Source organism: Durio zibethinus, chromosome 21, assembly GCF_047325235.1.
Source record: "Durio zibethinus cultivar Kanyao isolate XHJ-2024 chromosome 21, ASM4732523v1, whole genome shotgun sequence".
Lineage (NCBI taxonomy): Eukaryota > Viridiplantae > Streptophyta > Magnoliopsida > Malvales > Malvaceae > Durio > Durio zibethinus.
In genome coordinates this window covers 6,470,226-6,482,394 of record NC_143182.1, presented here as the reverse complement: position 1 = coordinate 6,482,394, position 12,169 = coordinate 6,470,226, and the positions used below count along the sequence as shown (strand labels likewise).

The 12,169-nt window shown below is 34.6% G+C and overlaps 1 protein-coding gene and 1 pseudogene across 2 annotated transcripts; both read left to right on the top strand.

Annotated features, from left to right (window-relative positions):
- Positions 1-2,524: 2,524 nt before the first annotated feature.
- LOC111305212 (F-box/kelch-repeat protein SKIP30 pseudogene) lies at positions 2,525-3,692 on the top strand (annotated as a pseudogene). Its single transcript, XR_016331585.1, has one exon. The product of XR_016331585.1 is annotated as an F-box/kelch-repeat protein SKIP30 pseudogene (transcript).
- Positions 3,693-3,834: 142 nt separating this feature from the next.
- Positions 3,835-7,251, top strand: TRM82 (Transducin/WD40 repeat-like superfamily protein). Its single transcript, XM_022902525.2, has 10 exons — positions 3,835-4,254; positions 4,374-4,538; positions 4,652-4,832; positions 4,999-5,055; positions 5,152-5,222; positions 5,543-5,621; positions 5,732-5,791; positions 6,117-6,217; positions 6,310-6,370; positions 6,700-7,251. Exons 1-10 carry the CDS (start codon positions 4,070-4,072, stop codon positions 7,087-7,089), a joined length of 1,350 nt encoding a protein of 449 aa, XP_022758260.2. The 5' UTR covers positions 3,835-4,069; the 3' UTR covers positions 7,090-7,251.
- Positions 7,252-12,169: the final 4,918 nt, after the last annotated feature.

Sequence of the window (12,169 nt, the reverse complement as noted above, 5' to 3'; positions counted from 1 at the left end):
GCGCTGAATCAAATAATCAAATTACAAAATAAAATATATAAGTAAAGATTAGTAAAAAAGAAGAAACAAAAAAAAAAAGAAAGAGAAATCGTTGGTTTTGTAACTCAGCGTTTCCGTAGCCGTGCAAGGACTCTCTCGCTTTCTCTCTCTCCGTCGAATATCTTCTCTTCTCAAGCAAATTACACGCTACCGTTTGGCTTCCTCTTTTCTCTATCCCCTCTTTTTCAACAACGGAGCTCAAATCTTGTTCGTCTTCGCGGTGTCTTGGCTTTCAGGTAAGGCATCGTCTCTTTGTTCATTTCAGAAGCTTTAGAATTAGAGCCTTTTTCTCTACTCGTCAATTTTTAACCGATATTTGTTGGCAATTCCTTAGAATTTGGGTTTGGTTTTGAAATTATTGTGTGCCCTTTTGTTTTTTATGATGAACTAGAAGTGGGTTTTATATGAAAGTGAAGGAACGTTGGTAGTAGTTCTTTTTAAGAGAAACTTTTTTTTTAATCATATGCTGAAATTTTAGGGTTTTGTTTTCAAATTTACCAGTTTCTTTGTTTTGATTTTTTCTGGGTTTTGGATTAACCAGTTGATAAAGTGAATTATAAGTGTGTTTGTCTATGATGGTGAAATTCAATCTCTTCGGGGCAATGAAATGTATTCTGCTGCCCTGTAAATGTGATTGATTCTTGTGCTTGTTATTTGTGTCAATGTGTGTCCAGTGTACTATAAAGTCAGGATTTTGGTGTGGATATTTTAATGTTGGAAATGTTTGCCCCTTTCTTCTTTGAAATTGCTTGTGCTTAAGATAAATTTTGATTTTTGAACAATGTAAAGATAGTATATTAGATATTCTAAGTTTTCATATTCGTATAAATATGTTAGTCTTAGTTTCTATTAGAGGCTTATTGCAATATCATTGCTGATCTTGTATGTTAGGTTTATATTTGAGCAAAATTTCATGAAATACATATAAGTAATGTCAGTCATTACAGTCTCAGGTTCTCAGCTATGGTAACTTATCTAAATGTTTGTGCAGATAAGTGTTAACAGATGCATTATAGGGGTAGGAATTCAGATTTTTTCTTTCTTTTCTTGGATGCTCTTTCAGAGTTTTCTCAAAGTATCAGCTCTCATGAGTGTCTGAAAATGAGTTGAAGGGCAAAAACTTTACAGTAACCTGCGATGTCACTATGTCAGTGTTTTAGAAGGGTGGTCCTTTGAGTTAAGTTCTCAATCAGGAACAATTGTTTGGAGAGAGTTTTAACTGTAAAAAATTGGATAAAGCTGGAATGCTGAAATCCAAGGACTTGAGATCATAGCTGGGCTTCAAATTTGATGTTTATACAATGTGCGAATTGTAAATCGAAGTACCCAAACGGTGAATACTTGAAGGCATTATCCATAAACTTCCTAGTTGCTTAGAAGTTTGGAAGCTAAACGTGTGTTAAATCAAATTTTATGTTTGAGAATTCTCATTGTTTCTTTTTAGGAGAATTCAATATATTAGAACCAAAACATGTTACAAATGCCACAGTCTCAAGCCTGGAAAATGAAGTCTTGGAAGTTAAATTATATGCTATTTTATCACATTAGTAACTAGACTGTGTGCAGACGATTTCCATTAAGGTCCAGCTGTCTTTTTGGGTTTATCAGTTGGTTTTTCCTTCATGTCTTAAACCACCACGTCTTTTTGCTGCTTCAGGCACTTGAAAATTGTTAACAAAATGATTTGTTGCGCTTGAAACTCTTGGTACGAAAAATTTATCAATGAACTATCTCTAGATTTGCTGTTTCATGTCCCCTTGATCATTAGTTTTCGATGCCATAAAGCAAAAATGAAATGGAGCTAGTTATTTTATTTAACATAAGGACAGTACTTCAAATTTTTGTTTGTGAGCTATGTTTCTTAGACCTATGAAATATGGATTACGTTTTTCTTGTTAGCTTTAGTATTCAAAAAGAAATTTTATCACCAAAGTATGACTTCATGCTTGAATGAACTAAAAACTTTATGGAAAAAAAAAATACTACTACTTTTACTCCAAAGAAGGTGATGAGTTGCCTATGCTTTGGAATTGAAACATTTTTCTTTCATAGTAATTTCAACAGCCTTTGGGTGTCTTTTGGAGCATCTTTCTTGGTTAAAGGAAAATTTTAGTTTTGATATTATGGTTGCTCTTTATTTTTGTTTCACCTTCACATTACGGCATGATTGCTACCTTATTTGCTGATGTTGGTGAGAGTGAGATGGTGCCTAAGAGTGTGATTTTCAATGATTTCATTGATGCTGACCCCCCTTTTCCCAGAATAAAAGAAAATTGCTAATTGTGCTGCATGAACGCAAATACAGTGATTCCATTTTCTTCAAGATCCAGTTGGACTTAATTAATATATTACTTCTGAAATTCAAAGCTATTGATTTGGTTCTTACATAGAAGTTCCAAATTTGCTCTTTCAGATTGCATGTTCCACTGTTGTGCGTGACGTAACAAAAATTTTTCAGTGAAGAATCAATGAAACCTTGGTTAGTATGTCTGGATTAATTGAAGGTCTTCCAGATGCTGTTGCGCTTAGGTGCCTAGCACGGGTTCCCTTCTCCCTATATCCTAAGTTGGAGCTTGTTTCTCATTCCTGGAGAGCTGCTGTTCGTAGTCCTGAGCTGTTTAAAGCTCGACAAGAGGTTGGCTCAGCAGAGGAACTTCTTTGCGTGTGTGCCTTTGATCCAGAGAATTTATGGCAGATGTATGATCCTCTCCGTGAGCTTTGGATAACTCTTCCTGTCCTTCCCTCGAAGGTCAGGCATCTTGCCCACTTTGGTGTGGTCTCAACTGGTGGAAAGCTTTTTGTGCTTGGTGGTGGGAGTGATGATGTGGACCCATCCACTGGTGATCAAGATGGGAGTTTTGCGACTGATGAAGTCTGGTCATATGACCCTATAATTCGTCGGTGGGCTCAATGTGCATCTATGATCTTACCTCGTGCCATGTTTGCATGCTGCGTTTTGAAGGGAAAGATCATAGTTGCTGGTGGTTTCACCAGCTGCAGAAAATCTATATCTCAAGCAGAAATGTATGATCCTGAAAAGGATGTCTGGATTCCAATACCTGATCTCCACCGCACTCACAATTCAGCATGCACAGGATTAATTATGGGAGGAAAGGTACATGTCTTGCACAAGGGATTATCTACAGTGCAAGTCTTGGACAATGTGGCATCTGGTTGGACAGTCGAGGATTATGGTTGGCTCCAGGGTCCAATGGCAGTTGTTCAGGGAGCCCTCTACGTGATGAGCCATGGACTTATTTTCAAGCAGGAAAAAGAAGTGAGAAAGGTGGTGATTTCCGCTTCTGAGTTCCGTAGGAGAATCGGGTTTGCAATGACAGGACTTAGAGATGAAATTTTCGTGATTGGAGGGGTGATTGGCCCTGATCGGTTTAATTGGGATATCAAACCAATGTCTGATGTTGATATCTTGACGTTTGGAGGTGATAGACCTACATGGCGTCAGGCGGCTCCAATGACAAAGTGCCGAGGAACAATTTTTGGTTGTACGCAGCTAAGAATTTAGATCTGCACTTCTTTTTTTTTTTTTTTTCTTTTTTAATAGTTTGTTGGTTTTATTGTGAAAAGTGTACTCTTGTTGAGGCATTGAATTCCTCCTATTGGAGACGAGAAATGATCTTTTCTTTTATTCGCTACCTTATTTGTAAGCCGTAATATTTGGTCTTGTTTTGCCTTCTGATTTAAAGGAGCGACACTGAAGGTCATGCATCAAATATAGCTACATGGAAATATTACTTAATGTTTAAAATGAGCAACAATGGTTTTTCCACTCCCAGGATTGCAATGGAGAACAATCTGCTTATTGAGGCTTTCTTCTTCGACCGATAATAGTTTGTTTATGCTGCACTTTCTTACATGGATGCCCCGACGTGCCCTTACCCTAAGAAAATGGGTTAAGAACTTAAAAGCCCAATGACTTGAAAAGCCCCCGGGAAGTTTAAACTAGGGCGTTAACTAAAACCCTAAAACACGAGAAACCTTGCTTCTTTCAGTTTCCCACGAAGGAGTGAGCATGGAGGATCCTCGGGTCGAAGAGTGTGAACACGACAGCAATAAAACAGAGGAAGATACTCAGATGGAAGAAGGTGAACAAAACAACAAAGACATGGAGGTTTCTCCCGCCCTTATTTCCGTCCACCCGACCCAGAACTCAGTTGCAGTCGCTGTCGGGTCTGACCTTCGTGTCTTCAATCTCCTGTAAGCTCGTATCTTCCCCTCTTATTGTTGTCCTGCTTTTATGTTTAATTAAGTTTTGCTCACTCAAATTCCGTAAAGAAATCAATGTTATTTAAAAAAAAAAAATTGGGCGTTGGCAGAGAAGATTGCGCTGTGACTTTGGTGGATGAATCTGGCGGAACTTCTCATAATGATTCAATAAGAGGAATTAAATATGGAGCAAATGGAAAGCTCTTTGTATCTGCCGGAGATGACAAGCTTGTCAAGGTTTGGTCTACCGAGTCTTGGCGCTGTATTTCTACTGTGTAAGTTCTTAATCAGCCAACTGGGTTTCTTTTTTTCTTGTTTTAGTTCCTGTTTTATTTGGGGTAAATTTTAATTTACTTTAGTGATGCATTATGAATATGATGCATGACAGGTGTTCTGAGAAGAGAGTGAGTGCAGTTGCTGTAAGCCATGATGGTCTTCATGTTTGTTTTGCTGACAAATTTGGAGTGGTTTGGGTGGTGGATCTTCCAGGGTTTGATGGAACTGAAGGTCCTCTTAACAAGAAGGCAGTGCCAATGCTTGCTCATTATTGTAGTATCATTACTAGCCTGGTAATTAATTACTATTTTGCGTCCTTTTCAATATGGAATCTTATTCTTGATATTTGTCGTTTTTCCACTTTCAAGAAGGATTGTTTCCCCCTTAATTGGCACATGTATGTTGTTGCCAGCATGGTTCACTTTTTAGTTAACAATTATTAACATGACTTATTTACAGGAGTTTTCACCTGATGGGCAATTTATTATCAGTGCGGACAGAGATTTTAAAATTCGTGTAATCCATCATACCTTGACCTTTCTAGTTTCTATAACCTTGATAGTTGATAGCTTGATAGAGCACCAATGTTACATGTTACTTTTCTATTAACAGGTTACAGTGTTTCCTAAGAAGCCATTAGATGGAGCTCATGAGATTGAAAGCTTTTGTCTTGGTCATACAGAGTGAGTGAGTTTTTATGATTTCATGTTTCCTTTGCATCGCTTTGATATTGTATATATAAAAGGGTAATATATACCATTACTTGGTTTAAAACACTATCTTTGAATACAAAATTTGTGCTGTATTAAGGGGCAGTGGTATGCCTGAACCTGCTTGATCCCTAGTTAAGGACTCAAGTAGGTCGATTGTCTACCTGCTCAAACTTCAAAGTACTCTTTTTAGTAATCAAAGTTTACATAAATCTCCATTTCTTTGTCTGAGAATGTATAAATCTCTATTTCTATAATCAAATAGTGTTCATTTAAATTAATTGTGTCTACAGGTTTGTTTCCTGCCTTGCCTTCATTTGTTCTCCAGATTGCTCACAGGGTATTCTTGTGTCTGGAGGTGGTGATTCAAGTGTGAGTATTAAGAATTTTGTTTAATTAATCAGCAAAGTTGTTTTTGTCTTCTGTTTTAAGTTTTCAAGTTGCAAATTTTAGTGAACAGTTAACTAGTATTGCTTCTTCAGGTCCGCATGTGGGATATTATATCTGGATCCCTCCTTGATACTTGTGAAGTTGGTGCAAAGGTATCTCTCTTACAAAAATTCCTGGAGATTGCTGATTGTTTTGGGGAAAAAAAATATCATTCACCTCTGTTGTTGGTAGATCCCCGTGGCCTCTCTTTCCTCCTCTCTCTCTTAAAAAAAAAAAAAATGTAATTGCATTAAATGACTGCTTTTGCATTTCCCAAAAATGCAACAGAGAACATGATCTAGTATCACAGTTTTGGGTTGCCATTCATTAGAAGGAAAGACAGTATTTTGAAAACTTGAGTGGCCACCATTTTCTAATTTTAGTTTTGCTGTTAAACCTTTTATCTTTCTCGGTTTTACTTTTACTTCCTTACTGAAGACAGGACAGCTAGAGTCTGATGCAAGTGAAGGAAACTTTTCAACTGTTACTGATATATGCACAATCCCCAATTGTACCCTTATTGCCGCAGCCATTCAAAGGTCAGGTTCTGAGTATTCTATATAGTTGTTTTTCTTCTCCTTCTGTGGTTCTCCTGTTTGGTTAATTATAACAGTCATTGTGTTCTATGTAGTTTGCAAGGAATAATGTTGTTGAGCTACGACCTTCCATCTCAGACTCTTTCTGTTGCCAAGGTAAAGACTACAACTTTAACAACAATAACAACAGTTATCAACTATCATAAAGGATTGTTTAGCTTGCATGCCTTTGAGATCAGTTTCATTACCTTTGCTTGACATCATAGTAGCATGTATTTTGCATATCCAGTTCAGCCTTGTGCAGTCAAGCCTTTTTTCCAGCTTAGGTGTGCACAATATCTGTCTTGTGAAAATATGATATGGATATTCTTTGAATAAACCAACCTTTCTTGTTTAATCAGAAGAGGCTGAAAGCAGATGTATGCTTAAAGCTGAATGAAATGCATTGCTATCTACTATTTCCTGTATAACTTCTGATTTGACAGGTGGTCTCTATCGTGGGGGAAATTTTCATTCCCACAAGCCTTGGCAGTAGTATTTCTGGAGGATTATTGTGGATGGTAACAGGTGCCTCTAAGTTGCGCAGTTTTGACCTTTCCTCTTTGTCCCGAGTAAAAGTCATTTCTGGTTTCACAAAAAGCAGTCCCGACTCTTCAGAGCAGGAGCCAGTTGTTTTGGCAGATAGTGAAATACCTGGGGGAACAAAACTACTTGAGAAGTTGCAGGGAAGTATTTCAATTGATGAAAAGGTGTCATTGGCAGCTGCAGATGCTGTGAAAACAGCAATGTGCAATTTGTTAATTAAGAAGCAATACACTGTTGAGAAACGAGAGTTTAGAAAGCGAACAAGAAATGATAAGAAAAGCAAGCAGTAAACCGGTTTTTTTCCTTATAATAATTGAGTTTTTGTGAGCGTATGACATTGAGGTACCTGTGACATTAGTTATGCATATTTGTCACATAAGAAAATATGTAATAGTTTTCTGAGATATCAGCGAAGTTGATATGCATGATTCATGAAGGACTGCAATTATCAATGATGCGTTTGAAGATTTTTTGACCACATATAAGAATTGAGAGATGTTATCTGTTCATGGCTTTTTAAAGTAACCGGCTAATCTCATCGCCAGCACCAAGAAAATTTAACTGGTCAATCTGAAACAGATTTAGAGGAATGCTTGTGGAGTGATAGGTCAGGGCTTACACTTTGGTAAAGATAAGGCTAGAGTCTGTTGGATATTCCTGCTTCTTACCCCGCTATTTAGGTCTTCACATGGAATCGGAAAGCGTAGGCTCTCGCAAACATGAAACAAAAAGCATCAGTAGGAGAAATATGTGGCAAGGCAATGGTTTAAGCAAGTAATAAATTTATCAATTTAATCATCAGGTTTTCTACATGTTTGTCATGGGAATTAGGGAGGTTAGGTACTTGGCAGGAAATAATTAGTTTAGGTATAGGGGAATGCCGGTCTAGTTTTGCTTTGTGCTTGGTGGGGTTTATAATTGGTTTGGTTGGGGACAGTTTGACGTGGCTCATTCGCCTCAAAGAAACAGACTAAACCGTGCACTTAATCTTCTGGTGGTGGTTTCTCCAATTTGGATACTTCCATCAATTACCTGACTTGCCTATTTAAAGAGGTAGGAAATATTTTAATAATATTTAAACTTTTGGATGGAAAGAGTAGCGGAAGTAGATTTTTCCTTCCTTTCCTGGGAAAGGAAGGTAAACGTCTCTATTGTGAAGGTGGCTTCTGCGATGCGTCCTGTCAAATCCAGTTCACATGCGGTCCAACAGTTTGAATTAGGTACATTGAATCTGTGGATTTTTTTTTTTGTCTTTTATGATACAATATCTCAAGTTTCTTTGAATCTGCTTAATCTCTTACTAATGAATAATTCTAAACATACAACACTAGATTGTGTGTTTCATCAACTAATGATTTCAAATAATATGATTTTTAATCTCAAAGTATAATCAAATTTTTTTATTGATTTAATGTTTTTGACAAAATAAGAAAAAAGGCAATTAATTTTTTTTCCATAAAAATAAAAAACAATAAAAAAAAGTGTGTTTAAATTAAAAAATATATAAATAATTTTTATAAAAATTAAAAGTTATAAAAAAAAATATTTTATTAAAAAATATCATTAGTTTCTTCTCTCTCCTTTTTCTTCTCTTTCAAACTCATCCTTTTCAGATCTTACCAAAACTAATCAAATTTATCATCTAAAGGCTGAATTCGACTTTAACAGATCAAAGTAGCCTCGAAGCAGGTTGAATCGGCCTCAAAGACGTTATGGATCCTACCTTTTTCAAGCTAATTTTAGTGTCTTTCCAAATCGTACCAACCAATTGAAATTAAATTTGATCTCAACTGGTTAGAGTTGGTTAAGAAATGGAGTTGAGACAGAAGGAAGAGAGAGAAAAGAAAAAAAAATTATATGTATTTTTTAAAAAAAATTTCTTACTTTACAAAACCTAAAAAAATATTTATTTAAAAGAATAACTTATCTTATTTTTCTATCTTTAAAAAAGATAGATAGTAATTTTTCATGCAAAAATTTTGAAAAACATGAATGTTTTTATAATTTTAAATAAAATTGAATTTCAGGAGTGGCATGACTTTAAACTTGATTAAAAAATTTAAAGCAAATACCATAAACGTCATATTCAAAGTTCAGCGTTTAATTATGGGTCCATCCATTTTAGGTCATGCTAAAGTCTAATTACTTTTATTTCAAACCATAGAACATCAATCTATGCTACGTTTTGTCGGTAGAAAACTTTGTTGTTTTCCCTTCATTTGTCAAAAAGAAATTTGTCGTAATGGAACCTTATACCACAACCGTAAGGGCTAAAACCTTCATCTCATGAAGGCTACCAATCACCAATTAGTGAATCGCTTGAATAAAAAGATTTTAAATTTGTCTTTGGCTACACAAGAAATCAACTCCATCTCTATTGCCATCATCATCGTCTCTTCTTACATGAATGTTGCCCATCTGCTAAATGTCATGAAATAATTGTTTGAAAACTTTGATTTAATGGAACTCATGAGTACTTTAGCTGAGAGGGGGTGGGGATCATCTAACAATGAAATTAACTTTAGACTGGTCCTTTTCTTACTCTCCTCCCCATTGAGTATCGCCAAGTGGCACGGCCGGCAAGTAGAATCGTGGCACCTAACTCTTTAGATAATTTGGGGTTTTGAGTTGAAAGGGACGTGGCTGTATACGTCAAAGAAATGCATGGAGTAGATAAGAACGGTGATATGTATCGAAGAAAATTAGGTTTTCATGGACCATACAATGTGTGAGAGAGAGAGAGAGAGACTTTTTCGAGTTTTCTTGGAGGGCAAGCACCATCCATTTGTAACTTTCTACTCATAAAAAAAATAATAATAAGAATGTGAAGGGTAAAGTTTTATTCCATATATTTTATCATCATTCTTGTTTCAAATATTTTTAAAATTGCACTATATATATATATATATCAATGTTCATCAACTTAAAAATACGTACAATTGACTGAATGTGAGATGAACAGATGAATTAAGGGTACTGACAAAAGCAGGCACACTCAAAAGGGACATGGGAGACCTTTAGGAGGATAGATGCTCCATTAATATTTTCTATCATAGTTTATTGCAGGAATAAAGGTTACCACTATAGCAATCCTCTTTAACCAGCAAAATTAAAATATTATGTTGGTTGAATGGGCTAACAGAATTTTGGGACAGTGCCTAGGAATGTAGCTAATGTTTTCTTTTTGTCTGATTAAATGAGTGTGTTTTATGCCTTTCTCAAACTTTTTGGCTAATCAAAGTGGAGAAATAATAATTTCTTAGGATTGAGTTTTGGTTTAAAGTTTCAAACCACTCAAAGATTCAAGAAAAGTAAATTGTCATTTATTTTAAAATTTATATTTATGCATCGTCAGTATATATAAACTATATGTGAATAATACTATACATGACATTTCATCAAAAAATTAATTTCAAAATTTTAAATATCGAAAAAATAAATACATTTAATTTTAAAAATATATTTAGAATTAATTTTTTAAAAAAGATATCATTGTTTAATTTTCTGACAGAATCTAATATTTATACAATGTATCAAATATCAACCCTTATTTTATCTAACTCAGTTTCTTAAACCCTTCTCCATTTATTTTGATTGATTTGGAAAAAAAACATAATTCGAACAGTCTATTCTTTTTATAAAACCAAAGAAATGTGAAAGTAGGTTATGTTTATTGTCTGAAACTTGTGTTCGAATAGATTTAAAAAAATAATTGTATTAAAGTTTGATTTACAAGGTTTTTTTTTTTTTTTTTTTTTTTTTGTGTCTACTGAAACGCAATATCAAACAAAATGTAAAACAAGTTACGCTCTTGTGTAAAAAGGGCTGCAGATTTGCAGCGGTCATCTTATAAGTTGTCAATGTTGGAAAATGATTTGGGAAGTTTTTTTTCTCTCTCTCTCTTCTTTTTTTTTTTTTTTTTTCTTTAGATATTTAGATATTATTGAGAAAAGTTGGACCATGAATTGCCCATCATTGGTTCGATCAACTCCCCAGTTATAGCCCATAGAAAATGGCCCAAGGTTTGAGTCAGCCCTCTAAGTAGGGCCCAATTTTGGTCCCACTTTATTAAATTGACTTGACAAATATTTTAAAAAAGATACAAAATGAAAAACGGCAGCTAGTTTGCGCCTCTCCAGAAAATTACAAAGACTCGCTTATTATTTTCCCACCGTTACTTTCAAAGGGCCCACCACCCATTAATGGGCCCCATCAGACAAAAAAATACATTATTCAACTTACTTTCCCTGTTGATGATTGATGAAATTGTGGGTCTCAGTTTCTGCTGTGCATGTCGTAAGGGGTTTTTGTCTTTTTCGTGCTAAGGCCTGATGGCTAAGGCCATTTGTCACCATTGGCCATGTTGCTTGTCGAGTGTAACCTACATTTCATGCGAGAATATTTCCCTTCTTTCCATATAAATTAATGTATATATTCATTTTATATATTTTCGTTTATCCAATCAATTCATTAATGTATTATTTTTTTATTTGATATTATTAAATTTGTATCATAATCATTAAAATTAAAAATTATTTTTATCTCATTTCAGACCTCAAAGGCACGTAAAAATAGAAATCCTTATATCTTCGTATATTCAATTACTAAATTTAGCATAATTGCATTCAATTTATTAACTAAAGTTAATTTCCAGATTAAAAACTTCGCATGCAAATCTACTTGTAACTCAAAAGATGACAGAAAAATATCATCTTTATCTAAAAGCCTAAGGCTAAGCTTCTTTGAAAATAAAATTAGTCAGTAAAGCATTACGATTTAAGAAGATTAATAATAGGCAAGAATTATAAAGTTACTCCTATCCAACCTTACTTGGACCCATTAATGACTGCTTTGAAGACAAAGACATGGACTGTTTACATGGGTTTTTATTACATTGCATGGGTTAAACAAAGTGCAGTTTCAGGTCCCATTTTCTGTTCCTCCACAGCAACAGTACTCTTTTTAATTGGCGTAAAAGTTTTTTTTGTCAGAAAAAGTTTAGGATGCAAGGAGATTTCTGCTATACAGGTACAGAACAGATCATAAATTAAAAAAAAAATTATATTAAAATTATAAATTATTAATTAAAAAATATTATTGACAACAACAATTAAATCTAAACTAAGTATTTAATTTTTAGCAATTTAATAAACTCCTGTTGACATTGGCCCGAGACTTTAGATAAAGAGAATAGTTTATAGTAAATAGACGAGAGATAGAGGGAAAAAAAATGCAACAAAATTGCAGATGAGATAATTTATTATTCACTCAAGTCAACTGTGATTAGAGATTTAGAATAGAGAACTAAGATTATGCCTCCGATTGAATCAGTAAATGAACTAAAAATATATAGTAACATTTCAAAGGTTA

Coding starts and splice junctions, on each gene's coding strand:
- TRM82 (XM_022902525.2), top strand. CDS start 4,070: ATGGAGGATCCTCGGGTCGAAGAGTGTGAACACGACAGCAATAAAACA. Junction 5,792..6,116: donor CTTGTGAAGTTGGTGCAAAG/GTATCTCTCTTA, acceptor TCCTTACTGAAG/ACAGGACAGCTAGAGTCTGA. Junction 6,371..6,699: donor AGACTCTTTCTGTTGCCAAG/GTAAAGACTACA, acceptor CTGATTTGACAG/GTGGTCTCTATCGTGGGGGA.